The sequence below is a fragment of the Archocentrus centrarchus genome, chromosome 6 (genome assembly GCF_007364275.1).
Source record: "Archocentrus centrarchus isolate MPI-CPG fArcCen1 chromosome 6, fArcCen1, whole genome shotgun sequence".
Lineage (NCBI taxonomy): Eukaryota > Metazoa > Chordata > Actinopteri > Cichliformes > Cichlidae > Archocentrus > Archocentrus centrarchus.
This window is the reverse complement of record NC_044351.1, coordinates 30,460,524-30,479,028: the sequence shown is the minus strand read 5'-3', so window position 1 is coordinate 30,479,028 and position 18,505 is coordinate 30,460,524. Positions and strand designations below refer to the sequence as shown.

The 18,505-nt window shown below is 39.1% G+C and overlaps 2 protein-coding genes across 2 annotated transcripts in view; both read left to right on the top strand.

The window, feature by feature from the left end:
- The first annotated feature begins 356 nt into the window (after positions 1-356).
- Positions 357-1,404, top strand: steep1 (STING1 ER exit protein 1). Its single transcript, XM_030731734.1, has one exon. It carries the CDS (start codon positions 484-486, stop codon positions 1,159-1,161), a length of 678 nt encoding a protein of 225 aa, XP_030587594.1. The 5' UTR covers positions 357-483; the 3' UTR covers positions 1,162-1,404.
- Positions 1,405-4,160: 2,756 nt separating this feature from the next.
- Positions 4,161-18,505, top strand: part of nup93 (nucleoporin 93) — a 29,567-nt gene continuing 15,222 nt past the window's right edge. Inside the window, exons 1-3 of the mRNA XM_030731349.1 lie at positions 4,161-4,293; positions 4,964-5,146; positions 6,408-6,525. Coding sequence (XP_030587209.1) covers positions 4,968-5,146; positions 6,408-6,525 — 297 coding nt within the window. The 5' untranslated portion in view covers positions 4,161-4,293; positions 4,964-4,967. The remainder of the gene's footprint in view (positions 4,294-4,963; positions 5,147-6,407; positions 6,526-18,505) is intronic.

Genomic DNA, 18,505 nt, shown 5'->3' with positions numbered 1-18,505 from the left:
CTGTTCCTTTGGCTCATCTCTTTCCTATCACGGCAGATGGCCGCCCATCCCTGATTCTGTTTCTGGCTGGAGTTATTTTCTACATTTGCAAGATGCTTGCTTATAGGTGATCCCCTTGGATTTTCTATCATTGCAGGCTTTTACAATTAAAAACAAACAAATAAAACACCTTGACACAACTAATGTTGTAAAGTGGTGCTATATAAATAAATCTAACTTGAAATCAAATTGTATTTCTCAATTTAGGGGGACTAATGTAGTTTTTAACTGCAATAAAACTGGTTTATTTTGACCTGGGTTTCCGCGGAACGATCTAACAAGGCGGAACAAATGTGCGACACTTGGGTTTCCCGGAGGAACAATAGTAGCGGTGTACACAGGAACTATTGCGTCGTTTCTGTGTTCTGGGGAAGTTTTGTTTTTTGGGCGTTTCGTGGTACAAGTCGACTGTACCAGTATTAATATACAGCCAAGTGTGCGAACATGCCGAAGGTGGTTTCCAGAAGCGTCGTGTGCTCGGACACCAGAGACAGAGAGGAGTACGACGACGGAGAGAAGCCGCTCCATGTCTACTACTGCCTGTGCGGCCAGATGGTTTTGGTCCTGGATTGCCAGCTGGAGAAGCTACCTATGAGGCCCCGGGACCGAGCCAGGGTGATCGACGCGGCCAAGCATGCCCACAAGTTCTGCAACGTGGAGGAGGACGAAAACGCGTACATCAAGAGGGCCGAGGGCATCGAGAGGCAGTACCGCAAGAAATGCGGCAAATGCGGCCTGCTGCTCTTCTACCAGCACCAGGAGAAGAACAACCTGGCCACCTTCATCGTGGAGGGAGCCGTGGTCAAGTTCGGACAGGGCTTTGGCAACACCAGCGTCTATAGCCAGAAGCAGCCGGAGGCTCCCAAGAAAGTCCGCGTGATGATGACCAAGCGGACCAAAGACATGGGCAAGTTCAGCTCCGTCACGGTTTCCACCATCGACGAGGAGGAGGAGGAGATCGAGGCCAGGGAGGTGGCGGACTCCTATGCCCAGAATGCAAAAGTGATCGAGAAGCAGCTGGAGAGGAAAGGTATGAGCAAGAGGAGGCTGCAGGAGCTGGCTGAGCTGGAGGCCAAGAAGGCGAAGATGAAGGGCACTCTCATTGATAATCAGTTCAAATAGATGACTGATAGAGGAACACTGTGGCCCTTGCTCCTAGGAGACCCTGCCTCTGCTCTGCCTGGGACTTGTTATACACGCAGGGCAGTATGTGGACTCATAAAACAGGACTGGTGACGAGTGTAGTAGCTGTATAATAAGAATGTGATCCCGATCTGAGGTTGTTACCCTTTAAATTAGTTTGTCATGATGTTTTGTACATATAGGGAAAGTCAAAATAAACATTTTCTTTTGGTAATCCTTTAACATGTTTTTATTGGTGTCATCATCACTAGCAGGGTGCTTGTAAGCTTTAGCTGTTTGGGGGAATATCAATTGTGATAATCAAAAAGGTTTTAAGTTGTGTAAATTTTAAACTAAATATTTAATGGAAACACCGATTATAAAGATACAAACTGCATAGCAAATATAAATGAGATATATTTTTTGTATTATTTTGTTTTGCTCATTTTTAATTGATGCCAATGACACATTTTAAGTTGGAACTGTTGAAATGTCTCGCACCTAAATTATTTGGCAGCAGGTTAGTAACATGATTGGGTACAAAAAAAAAATACATCCCAGAGAGACCGACTCTTTCAGAAGAACATATGGGGAGGAGGCTCACGACTCTGAAAGACTGTGGTCAACGTGGAAAAAACAATTTGAGTAATATTTATGAGTAATAACACTGCAAAGAGTCAGAGAATCTGGGCAAATCTTTGTATCCAAGGTTCTAGGCCACAATCCAATGATCACCCAACCTGCTACCAGTGCATAGTTCATTCAAAAGAAAGCATCTGTAATGCTGTAGAGCACATGCTGTGTGTAACTTCCATGTCTGAGGCTGACTATATACAGGTTTGGGACCATGCTTCCATCCAGATTGTCTTTTTCAGACAAAGAATATCATTCCTATATATATTCCTTAAATCAGTAGACTAATGCCAAGCTTTACATGGTTCAGGTAGTAAATTGACCTTTGCCCGTTGTCGCTGGTTCTGTGGGCCTCTTGCCCTTTGGCCGTGGGGCACCCTGCTGGGGTCGCCCTCCTCTTGGGTTGGGCACGCAGTTGTCAGAGATGCGTGGTCTCGGTCTTCAGTGCCCGTGGGGGGACTGCGGGTGGCCTGGGGTTTCTGGGTCTATCTCTGGCTCTGGGGGTCGCTGTTGTGGCTTCTCGCCCTCCTTACCAAGTACGTTTCATGACAAACATACACACGCACACACAAGCAACAGAACAAGAGTATATGCTTGTTTTCTGTTTTATACTTCTCTTTCAGGTGCTGTTTGCTGTTGTTGGTTATTTGCTGTGTCCTCTTTTTGTTTGTGTGCTTTGGCATTTTATTACAGGTGCAGCAGTTGGTGACACCACCCACCCTGCACTTTCGCCTGTTGGTTCTGGTGTAGTTGGGCCATACCAGTTAAAGCGGAATAAATTTTTTTAAAATGAAAAGAAAAAATAAATAATAACAACAAGAGGAGCCTACAATACAGCTCCTCCTGGCACATAGTACTTATTGTACTATTAAGAAATAAGTTATACATTTTTATAGATTATTAAAATGTTTCTGTTTATCAGTGATAACGTTAAAAATGCAGTTTGAGGTATTCTGTGTCAGATAGTGATTAATGAGAAAATGGAAGAATGTAGGCCAGTGCTGGACTCAGTGTAGGTCACTAAATACAGGACAAATGAGAACAATGTGTTTCATGGACAGGATCCTAAATTTACCATATCTGACAGAAGAGCAAAAGTATTCAGGACTTCAATGCTGTTGTTGAATTTTTATTTTCTTCATTTTTAAATTAATTAGCGGTTACGCAAAACAAGCAACTTCAAAACAAATTAGGTATACAACTAAAAACATGAACAATAGCGCAATTAGATTTTCACTTCAGTGGCATTAACTTGTAGGCATAAATGTTTGTCTTTATTTTACTGTGATGTAACACATTCTGCTTATTATTTTATATGTCTATTGTGTTTTTGTCACCTATAATGTGACTTCCACAGTGAACTGGGTCCTTTTTTTTTATTTGTCCTTGTTGGTTATTTTTAATTCTGTTTAAAGTACTTCACATGAGAGTATTTACAGTCACAAGGTTAACTGATGATTCCAAAGCCCCTAGAACCAGAGTAAGTCTCCAGATTTCCATGCTTTGTATAAAAGAGTCACACAATCACTGTGTGCTCCACTTTCTGTATCTGCTTTCTGTTGTATAATAGAATCATACACCCTATATTATATAACAAAGTAGCTCAGGGCGGTTGTGCTCCACATGACCAGATTTGTCCTGACGAAGCAACAGACTGCAGCCTGGAAGCAGGTGTTCATCACCCATCTGGTCTTTGTGATTCAAGCTGCAGCCAGTGGTTTTTGTCTTGTATGGCAGCAGCAAAAGTGAGATTAAAAAGAAATTTAAAAAATATTACAAAGCAAATGATGTTAATAGATTTTAAATTTATCCCTGACAAGCCCTTTTCCCCATGTTCAGCATAGCCACCAGCTGAATCAACAGACTATGTAGAGATTTCATAATTTACTTTTGGCTGAAGAGTAGTGTTAAGAGCATTTGGTACAAGATAAGATAAGATAAGATAAAACTTTAATGAATGAAAGCAAGACACCATGGTGATAGCACTATTGGAGGTGTTTAACTCTATTAGTGTACATTTATAGAGTTAATCAGTCAACTCCATATGTCAGGACATCTCTGGTTACTGACATCATTCAAATGAAAAGAATATAGCTGCTTTTAAAAATATGTAAAGTTTGGGTGAATGAGATGCGAGAAGAGGTCAACATGAGTATTTTAAGACCTAAGCTTTTGCCACAGGTTTTTAGGTTGTCCAGTTTTTATACCTATATTTTAAAAAATAGGTTTAACTACAGCATAATATCTTCTTGACGTCATGACAGTAGGTGTAGCTCTGCTTCGCTAACATTAGTTTGTAGTTCCTTATTAAAAATAAAGAAGAAGAAGAACTTCCGGGACGGACTCGGGATTGTCCAATCACAATCGACTCCAGAAGTGCCGGTTGGGGCAAATAATGTACTCGCATGCTGAAGAAACAGAGTAATACAAAACAACTGTAAATTACATTCACGCGTGGAGTATAAACAGGACCATACTTTCTCCCACCTCACACAACAGGTATGAAGGCTGGCTGCTTCCAGCCGTATCACGTAAAAACCTTTTGAGTTAACTTTGAGCATATGTAAGAAGATTAGCAGTTTAGCATGCTTGCTAACGCTGCACAGTAGTTCATTTTGACTTGTAGCTACATGTTAGCATGCTAAGGAAGCTTAGCCGAAAGACCAGCGCTAAAATAATAATAATGATACATTCAGACACGTGGTTATCATTATTCATATCACGCCATTTCTGGGCAGCTGGAATTAAATTTGAAGCTGTACTTTTTGTTGTTATTCTGAAAGCGTTGCTAGAAGCTAAGCTAACACAACCACAGTGCTCCATGCGCGCGCTGCAGGTGTTGATGTCAGCTGTCTGTCGGTAACTGTGTGTACCCTGTATACATGGTTGTTTATTTATCCAGTTTTTCCACAGTTTGTATGGTATAGACTAGTGCTAATCCTAAACGTGTTGTGCATTAAAATCCTTCAGTCAGTGAGCGACAATGTTGATTAGGAACCTAATGTAGCAGCTGTATATTTACATTAAATTGTCCACCCCAAATATACCCTTCTTTATTTTTCTTTCCCCAGATTGGCTGTGAACACCCCAAAATTAAAGCTCCCTATATGACTGTGGAATATTCCTCTGATCCTGTTTTATGTAAATCTCTTAATTTGTGTTTTTGTAGCGATATGGATGCAGAAGGTTTTGGGGAGCTGCTGCAGCAGGCAGAACAGCTGGCTGCTGAGACTGAAGCAGTGTCTGAACTGCCCCACGTTGAACGGAACCTTCAGGAAATCCAGCAGGCGGGGGAGAGGCTTCGATCCCGCACCCTGACCCGCACCTCCCAAGATGCCGCAGACGTAAAAGCGTAAGAAATATATGATGAGAACTTGGAAAATTCTTGTACCTTTTATGTGCTCAGTGCAATAAGAATAGAAACAGGAGCAGAAACAGGAACACTGTGTGTAGACACAGAGTGTAAAAGCAGTAAAAATTAATTTAAAAACAACAAAATTAAACTACTAACAAACAAGACACAGACAAGAACAGTATGAAACATAAATGTAAATATTAACATCAATATGTGCAGTATTGCAAAAAGGCAGAAAATAGCGCATGTAATAATGCTCCTGAGAAATGTAAGTGATAACAGACTAAATTACAAGTGATACTATAGTAGTAATAATCACTTTTTAAAATTTTATTTGCATAACTGGAACAACAGTGACACAGGACATGGACAAACAACACAGAAAACAGGACAAGTCAAAATAAACCAGCAGAAAGGGGATAGACAGGGTGGTGGAATAGTGGGGTGTGAATAAGTGTTGTGCATACTACATGCTGTGTGACTGTGATTGAATACATGCTGACCATGGTTAAATGAGATAAGAAACAAGGAGTACAAATAACAGTAATAATAACAATAATTTCATCATTATATTTTTTTTTTACTTGAATATTTATGTAGCTATCAATAGATACCAAGTAGTAAAGAAAAGGAGGGAGTTATTAGGAAAATCAATTTTTGTTTCTTGAAGACGTTTCACCTCTCATCCGAAAGGCTTCTTCAGTCAGATACCTGGGTCTCTCCACCATTTGGTTGAGAACCGAAGAAGCCTTTCGGAGGAGAGGTGAAACATCTTCAAGAAACAAAAAGAAGTCCAGTCGCCTTTTTTCAAGCTCAAGAGACCATTATTGTGATGTTTGTTCAAATATTTAGTATAGAATCTGAAAGGTGCCATGTATGATTGCTTATTCCTAAATTGCCACTGTAAATAAAATTAATTACAATTACAACAGTATTTAATAATGTATTTACCTTTAAACACTTTGACAGACCCACACATTTATAAACTATATGCTTTTGGTTTGAAAGAATTTATAATAATAAGTTTGAGTCATATTTGAAGGATTCAGTCTTTTGTCAATGCAGTTTATTTAAAAAAATTTTTTAAATTCCTCAAAACCCTCTATGTAATGTCTGGATGAGACCTCAGATGGTCTGTATACGTTGTTCCTGTAATGGTTGCAAAGCTTTCTGTGCCCTCTAGTGGTTGTGGAGAACAACTACAGTTCTTTGTCAGTCTTGGTCTCTGTTTTCTCACCACCTTTCTGTTTCAACTCAGGTCCATCCTCCTTGGTTCCAGAGGTTTAGACATCTTCCACATTTCTCAGAGGTTGGAAAGTCTTAGTGCTGCCACTACATTTGAGCCCCTGGAGCCAGTCAAAGACACGGACATACAGGTATGAAAAAGAGTCCGTGCTTCCCTCCAGCTGCTAGCTACTGTAGCTGCTAATGCAGTCTTATTTAACTTAAATTAATTGGTTAACTAGAGGAAGACTCATATACCACTCAGCTCACTGAGAGCTATTTTGTCGAGTGTCATTTGTCATTAGTAGATAGGAAGAAACTAGTACCTAGTATTTTAGTAAGAGTGTACAAATTTCAAACACTGGCTCACAGAGAGACGGCATTTAAAAGTAATGATTAAAATTTGTTTTGTGGAAGTAATTAACTGATAATAATTCTGCATTTTATCCCCTGTGACAAGATAAACCTGATTATAGACTGAATAAGTGCGAAATTTGTTAGTTAAAATGTTGAAATTTATAACTAAGGTACCGGACAGACTAACAATTCAAGAGATAACAGATATAAGTACACAAAGCCATCTCAATGAGTTAATTATTCCCAAAAAATGGGTTTGCAGCATGACTCACGGGCTTCTTTTATTTATTTATTTTTTTGTGGATGATTAAGAAAAATAATTGCATTCGTGGAAAATCTCAAGGTCACATTGTGATCACTTGATTTTTTTCTCCATACATGTTAGCGGGTACTTTACCTTACTACATGGTGATATGTAACATGATAAATCAAACTAAACTGTATATGTTGCACTGAATCAAAAAGGTTTTCATCCATGTGAATGTCCTGCAAGCAGCATAATGTACAGATATGACTCAGCATATTGGCTCTAAAGGTTGTGCTTTAACTGAATTGATCTAGTGTGTACATCATCATATAGCCAAACTGTGCCAGAATTAACAGTCTTTATTAACAGCATTTGTAATGGATACATAGATGGCATTTTGCCACATTTAGTCAGGCACAAGGAGGTAGTTGTGTTATGTGTGTGAAACTATCTTGTAGTTTGGCAGCTTTGACTGTGAAGAAGTCTGATGGATTGCCGGAGGCCATGCTGCTCTAGTAAAAGTTGGTTAGATCTGAAGATTAAACAAGTTACTGGAAAAATACAGTAGTGGGGAGTTAGAACAAAGTCAGCTTATAGTGCACTTTCCTGTTTTGTACATCTGAATCTTAAACCAACAGTCTTGTGGGTATTGGAGACAGAAGGTTTTAATCTAAAACAAAGGTTCTGTTACAACTCTGAAAGTGCAAAGTAAAAATTTCCCAGTATTCTTAAAAAAAAAAAAAAAAAGTATATATATATATATATATATATTTGTCTTTTTCTTGCTCCAGTTCAGATAAGTTGCAGCAATTCCCTGGGTCCTTCCTCTCCACCCCTCTCTGCCACCCTGCTTAATCCTCTTCCTGTATTGGTTACTTATTTCTCTGTTCTCTGCATCTTGTTTAGCCATACAAGTGCCACCATTGTATCACCGTGCCTTGCTCTTTTCTTGTCTCTTTTTTTTTTTTTTTTTTTTTGACACTGTTGCAGTCCAGCTGCTCCTCTGTTTCAGTGAAATCTTTTTTATTCTTATTGGTCAGCCGGTTTTATGCTGGCCAGGGTGGATTTCACTGACTGACTGGAAAAGCACTTAGCTTCTGGGAGTGTGAGGGTGATTACACACACACACACACACACACACACACACACACACACACACACACACACACACACACACACACACACACACACTCACAAGCTCTCTCTCCCGGCAATTGCTCTTCTGGGTCTAGAAGATGACAGTGCATTACAAAGTTTTATTTCAGTAGAAATTCAGTAGAAATGTTCCGCTGCAATTTCAGACAACAGCTCCATTTAAATGGCCAAATACCAGGAATTGGTAAAGATAAACAAAAAGTCAGCTAAGATAGTAGCATTGTATTGGCATCTGCCTAATGGACCCTATATTGAGTGTATTCAATGTGAAGAATTACTATCAAAATTAGAAAATTAATGGACTGCACTAGGGATGGAGCAATCTAGTTTTTTTCCCATTTCAGTATGACACTGATACAGATACCACTGTGGGTATCTGTTGATGCCAGTTAGTTATCTGATACCAGTGTTAAACTAATAAGCGATATTCCTCCTCTGGTGCTCTGGTGCTGAGGCATTGTGAAGTAAACCCAGGACAGCAGAGAATTGAATTGAAAAGATCGGCTCCATAGATCAGCTGATTGTCTTCAGTGCCCAAGCCAGCTTTCTGAGTCAGGATTGGACTGGTATCTAAACTAGATATCAGATTGTTGCAGACGTAGACTGCACACAGTGGTCTTTCATATATGTTTCTCTTTCTGGCACATTCATTCATAAACACAATATAGAACATTTTCTGGACAGTCACTCATACTTCATACAAAAACTACAGGCTAAATGTGTAATGAGGCTTAAATAAAGTCTTAACCATCATCATTAGGCCTCACTTAAATGGTGCAGTGAACCTTTGCCAATGACAGTTATGTACCTTGGCTTAAGTCAGAACATTGTGATGCTATACTCTGTACTGGACTGCATTATACTGGGGGGGGGGTTAATATTTTATCTACCCCATCTACATATTCACATGAATGAACGCATATTCAAAACAACTCAAAAATGACAAAATACAGTTAAATCAACTCTTTAGCAGTATTTATGGTTCACTTTTTTGGTTGCTTTAGAGCAGTTCATACTAGCTATCCAGAAAGAGGTGAGTAGGAAGTTAATAAGCTGTCTGCTGGCCCTTGGGGAATTCTCTTTTAATGAAGATCATGAGATCACATAAACACAGTTGACTCTAATTGCAAGTTGTGACTAATTGTGAGTCTAATCTAACTGGGTGAGTTTGACTCCGTGACAAGATGCCAAAAAATTAAGCCGACTCACTCAGAATTTGAGCCAGAAGTAAGAAAGCGTCAAAGAAATTTGATTTAAAATTAGGACCACTGAGAAGAAAAACTTGAGTTTGGCACTGTACCCAACCATTTGTTTTCCTCCTGCCCATCTCAATTTAAAATCTTGATGTCAGAGTCACAGCTGCTTTATACACAAAGGACGAGACAGGTTATAAGCTGATTATGAAGGCAAACAGCATTCAGCCATTTGATGCACAGCCTTGTCATAGTATTCTTAACACATATACTCTGCATTATACCTTTCAAAATTTATACTATGAACACACTGGTCTAGTAGTTGTTGTTGCTTTTGAAAGGGAGGTGGGATCGACTGCTTCTGAAAAATATTGTTTGTTCTATAACTGCAAAGCTGGTGCAGTAACATGAGGTATTGTGGCATAAAAGGTTTAATTAAACACTAAAAAGGCTCACAGAACTCTCACGGTTTATAATTTGTGGTCCTTAAAACACTTTTTCTCATCACAGCCACAGTGACAAAGACACTTCATTCAGGGGTTAAATTAAATTACATTCACTCTTCAGTCATCATTGGAGGACACTCAACCCTCACTACATTCTTTGGCAACAATGTGTGGCCTGTGTTTTCATACAATAATTGACAAAAATATCTTGGACTATTTGGAGGTGCACAAATAGATGTTTCGCCTCATTCACTTTGCCCTGCAGTTTCACCTTTTTTGTAAACAAATGCATGTAATAATACATTTATTGCACATATGTTTATTTACATTTAATTACTTGATGAATCTTCATCTGGAGCTGAAGTTTAGCTTTAGTTCACTGTTAATAACACTGATCTGGTGACTTTTTTCTGGGCAGTATTTTACTTTTAAGGGAATAGTATTTTATTTTGTAGATATTCATTTTGTTTTTATTCAGACATTTTATGGATGTTTGAACTTATTTGACCTTGAAGAAGAGGTCAGAGGTCCAAAGTAACATGATATTTAGAAAACCCATATATCATTCACTATATGTCTATATGTTGTCAATATAAACAATGGCTCTCTATATAGCATTATTATCACTTTGACTGTCAGACTACTCTATTGACCTTGAAGGAGAGGTCAGAGGACAAATGTTATTTTACATATTTATATGGGACTTTGTGTGTATACACACCACACTTGTACATCTGTATTGTTATAAGGCCTTTTGTCAATTTTCAACCAGTAAATCATTATGTTGACCTTGAAGAGGTGGGTGGATGTATGCCAAATTTTAATGGCTTGTTAACATGACCCCACTCTACAGCCCTACCAAGTTTTATCAAAATTAATTTAAAACTTTTTGAGTTATGTTTACAGACAGAATGACATGCAAATACTACCAAAAATATAACCTCCTTTGCAGCGGTAACTACCCCATCTAATATTTAGCTAACTACCCAGATCTTGCTATAGGTTGGGTGCTATATGGTTTATGTTACCATAGTTGGCAGCATTTGTCAGATTATATTAATCATCAGCCAACTTTTCAATGTCAATATATATATATTTTTTAAAATTTAAATCTAGGTTTTACATGTAGAAATATTTTTGCTGTTACTGTTGCTGATTCACACATGCATGTGCACCCATGGCAACCCTGAAACCAAAGAGCTCCCCCTATATTACAGATCCAAATTTAACTGTGGACCTCTAATGTGTGCCTCATGCAGCATCCTCTTAATAAGGCCAGTATCAGATCTGTGCATCCCCGCTACTCAGCTAACTCAACCTCAGTGCGTAGCATTGTGTTTAATTTTGGGTTAAGGGGATGCAAGGCAATGGGGAATGGAGCACTCCAGGATAGATGGGACACAAAGGAAATGAAAAACGTGCTGCTGATGTTTGTGTGTGTGTGTGTGTGTGTGTGTGTGTGTGTGTGTGTGTGTGTGTGTGTGTGTGTGTGTGTGTGTGTGTGTGTGTGTGTGCGTGCATGTGTGTGTATGTGTGTGTGTATGTGTGTGTTTGCGTAAATGTGTGTCTTTGTGCATGACTGAGCTGATACATGCCTCTGTGGCTCATGGGTAGAACCCACACGCGCAAACATACATGCATCCAGAGGGCAGTGGTGTGTGAATGATGCATCTATATATGGTTGAGCTCAAATTAGGGGGGGATCTTATAGATAGTGGCTGTATAGCTAGAGAGTCTTAGATTTTGGGCTTCATGGACGTGGGAGTGCTAGTAGGGAAGAGCATGTTTTTAGATTAAACATACTGTGGGCAACTTATGCAAATTTAATAAGATTATTTGGTTGGTTAAATGAGGGCTCTTAGTCTAGTCCTAATATGAGAATACATTTACATCTCATGTTTAAGATCTTTTTCAGATTACAATCTGCTTAAATATTTTTGTTCCTTGTGTTTCTATCAATGCATAAAAAAAGATTGATAGATGAGGATTAAAAACAAAACTGAAGCAAAGAGAAAAGCGAACCAGAGAAAGAGATCTCCTGAAAAGAACAGAAAAATGAAACTGTAGAAGTGAAAGGCGGAGAGCAGTGCGGGTAGAAAAATGGCGACCGGCTTCAATATTTTTCTGTCTCTGTGTCCTCGTCTCACTTTTCGCTGTTCCATCTTTCGCTGCCAGTGCTCCCTTTTGCTTTTTCTTTCTCCTTTTCTTTACATCACTTGTTTCTCTGCTTACTCTTCCCTTTCTCCTTTACATTAGATATTTTCTTCTCAAATTTTCCTTTTTTTAATCCCTTTTCCATTTACATCCTTTCCCTTGCTCTCCTGTTCTTCCACCCCCCCAAAAGCCCTTAAATACACACATATTCCTCAGCAGTGATGGCATGCATTCAGCGGACGCAGTTAGCTAAGCCCAGAGCATCTGCTGAGATGCACGAACGCTCCTGACATAGCTTCACAGGATGTGTGTGTGTCTCATGCACAGGCTTCTTGTGCTGTGTTTGCATGTCTGTGTTGATTGCTGCTGTATACAGTGTCTGAACTATGTATTTATGAATGAATGTGTAGCGTAGAATTGTCTGCACGTGGTTGCTTGCAACCCTGTCTGCTTGCCTGCACATATGAATCTAGTTATATGGCACGTGCTTATGTGTGTGAATGAGATTCTGCTACGTGTGCAAAACTTTGGATTAACATGCCTGTGTGTGCCTGTGTGTGCGTGTGTGTGCGCGCACACATGCTCTATAATAGTCAAACTGCATATAGGAATACCCCCCACCCACCAATCCACCCTTTCTCCCCATGTGCCTACCAAACCCTTCATTAACTAAACATGACCCTTAAGAGCATGATTAGCCTCATTTCAAGACAGGATGTCGGAAGCCATCAACCGAGGGGGAAAAAATCCATTACTATAATTGCATTGAGCTGAAGGAGGGAGGAGAGAGGGAGGGAAGAAAACAAGGATGCATAGATGGATAAAAAAGGAAGAAAATGAGTGGGACTGAGGGAGGGCCATCAGAGATGCTAGGATGAAGTGAGAGATGGAGAGAGAGACAGAGGAGGATGACTGCTGGTGTGGGGGGGTGTCAGCTGATGGCAGGAACTGATATTCTATATGAATCCATAGCTCTTTCTCGTGGGTTCCCCCTGTGTCTGAACGCTCAGTTGGTACGGCCCTCCGACAATAAAACAACCTCCAGAGTCTTGATGTGGCACTTTCACTCGGTTCTCCGGCTCACACACAAGAGTCACTGGCCTGCTTTGAACGGGGAAAGGCTGCAAGCGGACCGCCATGCCGGTTCGACAGGGCACAGGGAACACGCCCCAGCATGGCGGCCACTGCTACTGCCCTGGCACAGTGACACAGTGGGATGGCGAGGCGAAGGGGCAATGCAGATGTCCTGGGCTGTCAGAGCCCAGATACCTAGGCTCAGACAAAGAAACGAAAAACAATTTTTTACTTTTCCTTGTCTCATCCTGCCCTCTCATCTGTCTGTCTGTCTGCCAGGCAGGCAGAAAGGCTCTCAGCATGAGTGAGTATTGCATATATACATGGATACACACACTCACTCACTCACAGACGGGTATGTGCTTTATGTGTCACACTTTTTTTTGTCACCTGTCTGTCTTTATTCATGTCTTCTCTAGTATGCTACACTGTGTGCAGCTCTATACCAATGATGGAGATGATTTTGTACATTAATTGTGAATGCAAGGAAGCAAACATAACTCTCCTTCATGAATTTAGACTTAAACATTATATATTTGTTACTTGTTTTCTTTAATTATTTTTCGCCACACAGGAAGTGAAAGAGTGAAAGGGTGGGGTTTCTCTTACACACACACACACACACACACACACACACACACACACACACACACACACACACACAGGCAGTAGCGGCTCATTTTGTCTTGGCAAATGCTTTTACTTTTTATGATGACTTGCACACTGAGCAAGGCTTTTCCCCCTTTAATTGCTCATTGACTATGCCCTTCTGTAACCTCTAGATTCCTAGAAATCATATATATCTGTGTATACTTAGTATCTCTGTGTTGTTCTTAGTGTGTCATCAGCATGAAGAGTGGAAATTCAGATATTCTGATTTGAATGAGTATAAAATAAGATTACATTTACGCATACACAGCGTGACTATCAAGACCAGTGGAAACGCGGCCTGTGTGCCAGCACACAGATTTAGCATGTGTACAAGTCTGAAGAAAACCATTTTTAAAGATCAGGATTATGTGGTATTCCAAAATATAGTCATGTTTGCTGTTTGGCCTACAGACAGTTATATTTTTTTATAATCATATGTGCACTGCTCTTTTATACTAGCGCCACATTGTAGACGAAATTGGAGACAAAGAATGAAACTTGGATGGTTTATATTTATATTTGAAGGCGGACTCGTTCTTGGTTTTACCTTCCTGCTCACTGTAACCTGGAGTATTTCCTGATTTATCAATTGTTATAAAATAATTTTCTGTGGCAGTACTCCTCTTCCCGTAGAAGCTTCTGGGCTGTCTGGCCAGCAGGCTGTGGGTGTTCACAGCAGGTTGCAGATCTCAGAGGATACACAATACAGGGGTGGGGCAAAAGAAACTTGCATCTTTTGATATGCCAACAGCCCAGTGCTGAGTTGATCACTGAGTGTGATAAGAACGTATTTAGTAAAATGTAAATTTTTTTTTTCATGCTTACTTCTAAATGTTTCAGCATTGCTCTTTAAATGCCTCTCTCTATTTTATGTTTATTTTTACCATTTGGGAATGAATGCAAGGAGGAATTGAAGAATTGGCAGCGTTTAGTCAGTGTGAAATGCTAGTGTCTGGGTCTCAACAACATGCCAGGTCTTTTGACTGTCTAGTGCTGATCAAAATTGTACAGGGGTTATTTTCGACAATGACGCTGTGCCTGCCTGTGATAAAGCTTTAAAATCTTTCTGGAAGTAGCTAAGTAAAACAGTTGGGACATGAAAGGGAAAATATATGCATTTAGTAACAGTTAAAAAACCCAACAAAATTTGTAATCCATTTTTTTTTTGTGTGATATCAAACAGCAGTTGCATTAATATTTAATTTTTTTTTTTACAGTTTATCAGCTGAAGCCAAAAAGACAAATCATTTGCATGTCAGATAAATGGGAATGTTGGCCTCAGCTTTTGGCTAAGTCATCAATTTACATTTGGCACAAAAAATAATGTATAGGCAGGTCGTTGGCAGCACACGTGCGGCTGGCAACAGGCAACAAAATGACATCAATGACAAATGTTTGCCACCTGTTGAAGCAAAAATGCTGAGGCCACTCCCCAGAAGCATTTTCTAGTCTTGCCCAATGTACCAACATTGGTTTAGATGCTTTATAAAAGAGCCCCCCCCCACACACACACCCCCCACCTCCTGTCTGTTTCTGGAAAGGTTGTCAGTCTCATTTCCCTTTCTCCAATTTACAAGAACAGTTGGAGTCATCACAATGACTAATACATTTTTATGCAGCCTTCTCATCTATTAGAGTAGATATGTCCCACAAGTCTTCTCTTCTCTTCTCTTCTCTTCTCTTCTCTTCTCTTCTCTTCTCTTCTCTCTTCTCTCTCTTCTCTTCTCTTCTCTTCTCTTCTCTTCTCTTCTCTTCTCTTCTCTTCTTCTCTTCTCTTCTCTTCTCTTCTCTTCTCTTCTCTTCTCTTCATTTTTCCAGTGCAGCTCTCCTGTGAGTGTTGACCTGAGCTCTTCTTTGGTTTGAGTGGTTAAATATAGACCTATTCTCAGCCTCTCCTGGGAAAGTGAGATGGGGAAAGAAAGAGAGGGGGACAGAGCAGGAAAAGGGAAGCTAAGGGTAGGAGGAATGGACTATTGGTATAAATGAGCTAGGTTGGAGGAGGTTATTTTAACTGATTTTCTTTCTTAAGTAAAATAGAGTAATAGTGTTACATATAACTTTACCAAAACTTCGTGTTTATTTCTTCTTTTTTAAATTTTTTGAATGTACAAAAGTATGCAATAAGCAATGGAAACTCTGTAATCAATCATTTGGTTTTTCACGCAGGAAGCACATTATGACTTTCTCTATTACTTAGTGACCTGAATGAATGCTGGTGCTTAAACTCAGTGACACAGTACTGACCCATTTTAGAGCAAACGAGAGGCAATACACTATGGTTTAATACAATAAAGTCTATAAAATTGAAGTGCAGCACAAAAATAAATTAGACACTGGTTATTTTTCATGTATGAGTTTACATAAAAAATAACCCATGCTGCAGTAGAACATGTTCTGCCCTATTTTCTGACTGGCCTCTGCATAGACCTTTTTTTGTTGTATTCTACTTTGACATCATCTTTTGTGATGTGAGCTCTTCTTCTGCAGCTTTGAAGATGTCACAGTATAAGTAGTCGAAGCTGTTTCTGAGATAGAAATATGCTAGTAATAAAGATTTTGTTTGACAAACTGTAGAGCACCTAAAGCAAAATAAAACCCAAAAGATACCACTTCAAATATACTTTTTAATGTAATGCTTAATATCTTGTTTGCTAACCCTGAAAAAAACTGCTGCAGCAGTGGGCGTTGAACTAAAATAGAGAAGCACCAATCCAATACTGATATTCATTATTGTACTGAAACACCTGGATCAGGTATGTGTGACAGCAGGTTGCTGTATTCAGTTAAATTTTATGTTATGCTAAGTTTATGCTTGAAAAAACATTCCCAATGCTTAGACTCAGTGAGGGCCCAAAGAGCCACCAGTTTTGTAATACACTGACAGAAATACTGGATGGTAAACAGTGAAAACTTCGCACTTTTCTGTGCCTGGCTGAACAGTTGCACGAGAAAGAGGCGCCCACAGACCGGTTTTCTGTGACACTGCCCCCTGGTGACAGTAAACTGCTACAATATGTAGACAACAGTCTGCAAAACTGTTGGTAGGCGCCACGTAGGACCAAATCAAAATCATGAAAAAGCGAAAAGATGTTAAGTTCACTGGTATATGTTCAAAGAAGAGCAACAATATTGCATTATGGGAAATATTGCACTATTGAACAGTTGTACTGTACAACTGTATGGGTTTATAAGGGCTATGAATTGCTTATAAAAACCCCACAGAACATTTTATATAAATGTCTAATGCTTTTTTAAAATGTTCAGTGGTAAAAAGGCTTACCAATAAAGATATCAGAGTCAATCAGCATGTAAAATGCTATTAATCATATTTTTATGTTATTCTATTGGTGTTCCAGTTGAAAAATCCTGAGGTTAAGATTTTTCATCCAGCAAGTTCAGTTTTTTTTTCACTAACTTTATTAGAATAGGTTAGTTTGCTAAAGTATGAAAAGCTTGCAATCCATTAATTGTCAGTTACTTGATGGTATTTTGTAATTGACATTTTTCAGAAAGTTATCCATCTAATGAGGAAAGGAATTCAGCGACAGGCAGAGATGATGTCTGAGAGCTTGGAAAGAAAGGATGAGGTAGAAATGAGACTTTCAGTAGGCATGGGAACATGGACACACATGAGGGGACAGGAGGGAGGTCAGGGATGCTTAGACTCACTCTTTGTTTTTTCATTTGTTTTGTTTTAGGGTGTTTTTGGTATGATTATCTTCCGTGCTTCACATGCGAAGAAAGACAAAATGTCACCAGTAAATTACTTTGCCATTATCTGACAGAGGGAACAACCTTCCTCCAACCTAAGAGGCTATTATGTCAGGGCTGCATACCCTATGGCTGTATAAATCTCAAAAAAGCAGTGTAACACAAGGCTTATTTGTGCAATAAGGAGTGGAGGTACTTTACTGTAGAAATGCAAATTTGCAGACAGCAGTCACTAGCTGGTGTGTTGAGCAGTCAACAAAGCGGACTATTAGTGTAAGCCAAACCAGGCAAGAGCAAAGCAAAAATCACTGCTGTTTTTCTCTTTGTTACCCGTATGATTTAAATAAACTAATTGATCTTTCTTTCACTGGATTTTCTGTTAGTCAGTTACAAAAACAGGACAGCCACAGTTTTGATAATTGATATTTATTTTTAGAATTTGATGTTTTTCTTATTTTTTTGTGGTAAAATGTCTGTTAACATGATAGAGTTGGCTGTTTTAGGACATCTGCAAACTGGTAGCTTGTATCATTTTTTCTTTCATGTTCTTATTGAATAAAGAAGGGTCAAATTAATATATAATAAAAATGTTATGTAAAATGCTATACTGTTCATAATACTCTAATGCATCTTAAATTTTAAATAGTTTAATGTTTAGATATTTTAAAAGCAGTTGTGTTACTGATATCATTTATTTATGATTCTTCTTATTTACAAGACACTAGTTTCCACTTTGTTGCCACATTTGCTCTTATTTTCACAGGATTAAAAATTATTTCTGTTGCACATAGTCTGTGCTTTCATCTGACCCAAATAATACGTAGTTTTAGCAGAGTTGTTGTTGTCCTCCTATTTAAAGACAACACGTTTATAATACTCTGATTCTGTTCTTCTTACTTAAATGAAGGAGTTGCACCTGAGTGCGTATTCCTCAACAGAAAAAAAAGATGTATGTTGGAATAACACAGCTTGTGATTTTTAGAGGATAAAGCAGGATGAAGCAGGAACGGCAATGCCACCATTTCCAAAAAGTGCACATCTGTGTTTACTGACTGACTTCTAATGAATGATACTGTAACTACTGGCACTCCTGATAATTCAAAGCTTGAGAATGAAATTGCCACCATTCCCACTGAAAGTGCCA

Excerpts from the sequence above, each read along its gene's own strand:
- steep1 (XM_030731734.1), top strand. The coding sequence starts at position 484 with ATGCCGAAGGTGGTTTCCAGAAGCGTCGTGTGCTCGGACACCAGAGAC.